Source organism: Oryza glaberrima, chromosome 9 (genome assembly GCF_000147395.1).
Source record: "Oryza glaberrima chromosome 9, OglaRS2, whole genome shotgun sequence".
NCBI classification, from domain to species: Eukaryota; Viridiplantae; Streptophyta; class Magnoliopsida; order Poales; family Poaceae; genus Oryza; species Oryza glaberrima.
In genome coordinates, this window is record NC_068334.1 from 8,633,859 (window position 1) to 8,640,798 (window position 6,940).

The following is a 6,940-nucleotide window of genomic DNA, read 5'->3' on the forward strand; positions in this document are numbered from 1 at the left end:
GAGGAGCAAATTTGCTCCAACTGTGGACACTCGTTTGTGTTTTGCACTGCTTACTACATATGTAATTATGTAAGGGGAATTAATGAGATCCTAGCTTTGTTGTATTATCGTAGTTTAGTTGTAAGATCATTTGTATCTTAGTGGTACAGAGCCATTTTGCTTTTCTTGAAGCAAATGTTTGTCATGTTAATTTTCACACATTGTAAGTTGTGATCTAATTTCCCCCAAAGAATTGATGTGCTTGTGCATTACAAGTTGCACGCAGAATATTTCCTTGTTAATGAGGTGTTTTTTTTTCTCCTGATTTCAGATGTCAAGGAACATAGTTGCCTGAAGCCAATTATTCTTATTGTTCTGGTGGATCACAGCAACACTATATACAATTGGTTTATTCTCCCTATGAACTGGGAACGTGGTCCTATTTTTTTTTCAAGTAATCCCTGCCTTGATGTGGTATGGCCTATGAAATATGCTATGGGCGTTTAGTGCTTGTTTGGAAAAATAGTCTTGAATTTATTCATCCATTTCTTCAAATGACAGGCACGGTAGTGTGTAGTATCCAAAAAGCTACAATACGCACATAACATTATACGCACATAACTTGAGGATATGAATGAATTATATGTAAACGTATAGAATTTACACTTACAATTTTCTGGACTTATGAATTTTAGACTTGTGAATTTTTGACCTAAGGATATATGTGCAAATTAATGTTCACAATTTAGACTTAGAAATTTTTGGACTTAAAAATTTTAGACTTACAATCTTTTGACTTAGGAATTTTAAACTAGGCATATCTTGAGTTAGCTTATATATGCAAATGTTTTTATATGTTGTGATGAATGGCTTGTAGGTTTTTCTTTGTTGTGATGAATGTGAATGTGAATGAATGTGATGTGGGGCTGTAGGGATGAATTTGGGTTTATGTGGAATTGGGGTTGTATGGATGAATTTACTGCAATTTTTATTTTTTTTTGACCCAACAAATAGGTGCCGGTTTTTAGGCTTAAACCGACACCTATTAGGACCATAAAGGTGCTGGTTTTAAAATAAAAACCGGCACCTATTTTAACAGCCACGTAGCAATTTGGCTTAGAACCGGCACCTATTAGGACATATAGGTGCGGCACCTATTTGACAGCCATGTGGCAATTTGGCTTAGAACCGGCATCTATTAGGATTAAATAGGTGCCGGTTTTGACCTCAAAACCGGCACCTAATAGGTGCCGGTTCTAGAAAACCGGCACCGATGACAAGTATCTTCAGTGCCGGTTCATTAGGGTTTCCAAACCGGTACCTTTTACCCTTTCTGTAGTAGTGAAGGAAATATACATGGTTCACATACAGATACTCATGAAGCACTAACCAGTGACCATCCAAACAACAATTTGGGAATGCAAGGCGAGAAAATCAGAACACAAACTAAATGGCTCGCAAAACCACACACAATGATCACCTTGACAAATTCAGAAATGAACTGTCAACTTTTCTGCTTCAGTTGAGCAGCATATGCAAGCCCATATATGGATACATAGGCCCATAAAAGTTTCACCAGGTTCCAGAGCAGTGTTGTGAAAACGCTTTTGAGCCACCAGGATGTCCAGTCCAGATGAGCGCTGGTCGAGGGATGCAGGCGCTGAGAACATGAGAAGCCAAACCTGTGATACACTACCCACAGAAGCCGGAGGTCATGGCCAATCGGAACATTTCCGTAGAGCACGAAAATGGTTGTGAGCACGGCGACGATGGCAGTGGCGCTGACAGAGATGTCCCACATCACCACAGAGACTCCTAGCACGAAAGCTACGATGATGCTCTTGAGTGCGACGTGGAAGAACCCCACAGCACGCCGCGCGTACGCGCAGCGGACAAGGGGATCCACATTCCCTCGGGTCCCGTACTCGGCGAGGCTGAAAGTGGCTGCCACGGCGAAAAAGAAAGCAAATATGTCGGCGACGAGGAAAACCTTGAAACCGTAACGGGAGCCTAGTGCTGGGGTGCCTTCCTTGGGGCTTCTATTCTTGTACGACCCCGGCATGGTGAACGCTGCAGCGAAAGTCACCGATGCAATCAGCACTGATGCAACCAAGACACTTTCAGTGGACCGTGAAAGGCTATCCCCGTGTGCTTCCTTTTGTTTGGAGCGGCTATCACGGCTATGTCCACCATTTCTGCCAGGGGTGAGCTGAGCTCTAGATTGCTCTTCGTTTCCGTTGGAGCGGTTGTCCGCACATCCGTTAAGGGTCGGCTGAGCTCTAGACTGCGCCACATTTTCATTTGAGAAGGAAGCACCAATAAATTTATCACGCCTACGAGGACTGAAATGGGCTCCAGAATGAGCTAATGCCCTGATCATCCATTCGGTCGGGTTCTGTAAAAAAAAAAAATCCAAATGTTAGCCACTCTCTCATCTTCTTATTGTTAAAACGAAATTTCGATAGTTCTCTGCATACCTGACGAGAGGTGAACGGATGCTCTGTCTTTATCTTGCTTGCAAGATCGAGTGGTGTATAGCCTTCCTCGTTGATATGGTTGAGCTCCACGTACTTGTTCCCTAAGAGATAGCTGAAGATGGTCTGGTCTCGTTTTTGAACAGCAAGATGTAACGCGGTATTTCCATGGTTGTCCTTCATATTCAGAATGTCCTTAAAAATTGGTCTTGCTCTTATTTTACCGATTTTCAGAACGCCCAGAAACTTCCATCTCGGTTCCCTGCATACGAACTCGACAACATTGTGCTTCCCATTCTCAACAGCGATATGGAGAAACGTCTTACCATTAGAGTTACGTACGTTAGCGGAAGTTAAATCACCGATCAGTGACTTGATGGGGTCCATGGCGCCAACTGAGGAAGCAATGTGTATGGGGAACATGCCATCATTGTCTGGCCTCTGGCTAATGTTTTGTTCTCTACCACTGTCAATCAGTAAATTTGTTATGCCCTTAACTCCAACGGACGCCGCAAAGTGAAGAGGTCTACTTCCGTAGAAATCAGCTTCATCTATGAGAGTTCTTTTCACCGCTAGAATTGTTCTGGTAAGAGCTGCGGCATAGAGAGTTAGTTTGTGTCAGTACGCAGTTTTGGTGCCAGACTGCCAGCTGTGTAATGTAACTATATTTTTACCAAAACTAAAAGTTCTCAGTGATAAATAAACCGGCATAGGCAGTACATATCATCCATACTTTAGGGCATGTTTGAATCTACAACTTGATTTAGCTTTTTAGCTGCACACAAAATGACTAGCACATGAATAATTGAGTATTAATTATTACAAACTTTAAAAATAGATTTATTTGATGTTTTTAAAAAACTTTTATATAAAAAGTTTCTACAAAACACGCACAATTTAATACTAATTTCAAAAACGTGCAAACGAAAAGCGAAGAAATTGTAGTTTGAAGTTGAAGAAAAATATCAATCAATCTTTCCTGACATTGTAGGTGGATCCCACATGTTAGGTGACGGTGTACCTCATGGACAAGGCTAAAACCTATAGTTTTGTGATAATAAGACATTGAGTATGTAGTTTTGTGAGACAAGGTCTTAAATCAATATTTTGTGATAGATTGGATAAAGTATCAATAGTTTTCTGAAATTTACTCTATGTTGTAATGCTGATCCAGCACGGGACCTGAGTCTATTTATACCGAGGTTACTTAGTTCTACCGATAGCTTAGATGTCCATAGGCCGTAGCGGGTGGGTCTAGTGGGCGGGCATTCGCGGCTCACAAACGCTTTTAGCCTAGCCCAACATCTCTCCACCTTATGTTTACCATCCCTCTCTATCTTATCTCTTACTCTCCTCTCTCGCGGTCATTCTTTTCTTTCTCTCTACCAAGCGATGATAGCGATGACGACCGGCGAGCCGCCCGCATATCCACCTCCTTTTCTGGCGAGCCCCCTCATCCTCCCCTTCGACGAGCTCCCTCGGACGAAGAAGAGGAGACACGGTGGAGCGGTCTTCCTCTGGCGACAATGGCGGCCAAATCCTATCATTGGCGAGCCCTCTCCTCCCTTTGGCGAGCCTCAGTCGGCGAGATCACCCGACAACCAGGTCAACTCTTTTTCCGCCGCCACCCCCAACGTGTTGCCGCCGAAAGGCATCAATGTGTTGGGATGGCCCTGCCTGGCCGACCTCCTCCTCCCCTTCGACTTGCTTTGCCCTCGCCACCAACACCAGCCCACTGCCCGCTACTGACCCTGTGGCTCCGGCAGCGCTGCCGCCACCTCACCGCCCACCCTTGTCCGCTGCCCACCGCCGGTCGGCTGCCTACCAAGCCATCCTTCTAAGCCCGATCCCGCACTCCCCCTCCCAAGCGCCACCCTCCCCTCACACCCCCACCCCCAAAACACTAACCCTAACTACCAACGTTTGTCGTTGTACGGTTGTAAACACTTTCGCGAGATGCCTAGTTCGTGCATGTCACGAACTAGCCTTTCCAGGCTGTAGCCACCATCGACCAAGGTCGCCAGACGAGGCCAGGGATAAGATGATGGAGACAATCCTCTACCAGCTACTCCCTCCGCCCAAAAATATAAGCATTTTTTTACTCTGACATGATCTCCGAGATGTTACTTTGACCAATAATATTTATAAAAGTAAGATACTTTAAATAAAAATAATTTGAGGAGGCTGGCGCGGAAGGCAGCACGGCAAGCGGCGGCCGGCCGGCGCGGAGGGCCGCGCGACAGGCGGCGGCCGGCGGCCTGCGCCTCTGAGATTTTTTTTTTTTTGAGAATTTGTGATTCGGATCTCAGATGTATTTGATTTTTGTGTGTGGTGTGAATATATGATGTATTTGTGATGTAATTTTTTTAAGGATTTGTGATGTATTTGGAGATGATTGATTTGAGGATTTAGAGATGATTCTTTTGATCTGTGATCTGTGATGATCGATTTGGGATTTCACAATTTGGGGATGATTTGGGATGGAGTGAAATCAATATTCAATGTTAAAAATAATGAAAGAGAAAAAAAGAGTAACCGGATCTAGCCTGGCTCCATATTTAGTCCCGGTTGGTACTCCCGGTTATTTTACCGGGACTAAAGATGGGCATCTTTAGTCCCGGATTCATGGTCCTGGTTGTATAATCAGGACTATGGGGGTTACCAACCGGGACTAAAGCCCATTTCTCCAGCAGTGCAATTTTCTTACACATTTATAATATTTTGAGAAATATATATTTAGTCAAAGCTTGGAGAAAGCTTTAGTTACTTATTGCCAAAAGTATTAGGGAGTGTGTAAATTAAAAAAATCCTAATGTGTGAGCACGGAGATATTCACTTTAAACTGCAGTAACAGCATGCATTTTTAAGGTTTTGTTATTTATGGATGATTGGACAGATTATGGTCAATTGTTTATAGAGATAAATTAAGTAATGCTATGTACTATATTGACATTTAACTAACTTAAAATAAGTTCTCTGAATAATGTTGCTCTTACAAAGTTTCTGAAGAAGACATATATACTCCGTATAGCTTTGGAGTAGTTTTCAAGAATTAGAGTATGCATAATATATTCATTCATACTTCATTAGTACATCTGTAAACTAATAAGAAGCGGCTCTTACCTACACTCCTTGTAGCTGCAGCGTGTAGCGCATTTTGTCCTTTCGGCCCGTGATGGGGCAGGGCATTGCCAAAAGTTGAAGTCAGCTTATCAGCGATGTCACTGTATCCCAAGGAGACGGCGAGGTATAGCGGAGACATCCTATTATTTTCATCCTGCGACAACTCCTCGGCTTCTTCGGTGTGCCCTCGGACAAGATTAATATTTAACAGGTGGAGAGCGAACATTTTCCTCTTCTTGACGTTGACACTAGTTCTGAGAATGATGTCAATGAGATGCGACACCATGTTGCTATGGCCAAGCTTAGCTGCACGGTCTAGAGCGGTCTCGTTCGAGGGTGGCCGTTGCGCAACGAAGAGTGTCCTATCTTTTGCGAGGATCGCCGTTGCGCATCTTTTGTGGTTTTCACTATCCCCACTTTCTGCTACTACATGTAGCAGGCATGTATCCCGTAACGTAATTGAAGCATTAATAATATCATCAGCCTGATCAGTGCCGCCATTGTTGTTTCCTGTGCCTGCTACGAGAGGATGCGGAGGATTCTCCCGTGGGTGTACAACGATTTCCGTGGCCGTAGCCGAAGTCACCTGGCTGCCATCAAGAGAATTAAAGAAGACAACAATCGTCCGATTTATACTTTGTTTTGCATGAATAGATATTATATTGCTATATAGTTTACGATGATGCATGTAAAAATACATGGCTAATTAACCTACCTTCTTCAAATTATTACGTTTTCTCAATAAATTTTCTCCTACTGCATTATTTATTTAAACCCCTTGTTTTAAGCTATTTCTTTAAGTTTATTTCTCAAAACATCAAATTTATCCATATAGTTAAGTAGATAATTTGCATCAATAATCTAAACTTATTAGGACCTAACCATATATATCCAAGTGGATTACTTGGGTTTGCTATGAAAGCCCATATATGGACTGAAACAGGTGTAAACCACCACCTTGAAAATCTATTAACTTATTAAAGGAACAGAAAAAGGAGCCTCCACGTTCGCTCTCACGGCCTATAAATTCTCATATTAATAAGAGAAAAAGAAAAAAATAGAGCCCGTATCTATAGAAATATAATTCAGAAATAGCTAAAATTTGGAATTAAAAATAAGAAATATTAGAAGAGGAGACTAGAGTCCATATAAAAATAAAATTTATAAATAAATGAAATTCGGAATTAAAAAATATAGAATATTAGAAGAAGAGTATATAGTCCATATACAAATACAATTAAGAAATAATAGAAATTCGGAATTAAAAATAAGGAATATTAGAAATAGAGTATAGAGTCCATATAGAAATACAATTAAGAAATAACAGAAATTTGGAATTGAAAATAAAGAATATTAGAAGTAGA

The 6,940-nt window shown here is 41.9% G+C and overlaps 1 protein-coding gene across 1 annotated transcript; it reads right to left on the minus strand.

Annotated features, from left to right (window-relative positions):
* Nucleotides 1-1,205: 1,205 nt before the first annotated feature.
* On the minus strand, nt 1,206-6,163 carry LOC127784244 (ankyrin repeat-containing protein At2g01680-like). The gene is made up of 3 exons (XM_052311438.1): nt 5,577-6,163; nt 2,457-3,046; nt 1,206-2,374 (listed from the first exon to the last, which is right to left on the minus strand). Exons 1-3 carry the CDS (start codon nt 5,860-5,862, stop codon nt 1,484-1,486), a joined length of 1,767 nt encoding a protein of 588 aa, XP_052167398.1. The 5' UTR covers nt 5,863-6,163; the 3' UTR covers nt 1,206-1,483.
* Between the last annotated feature and the right edge of the window lie 777 nt (nt 6,164-6,940).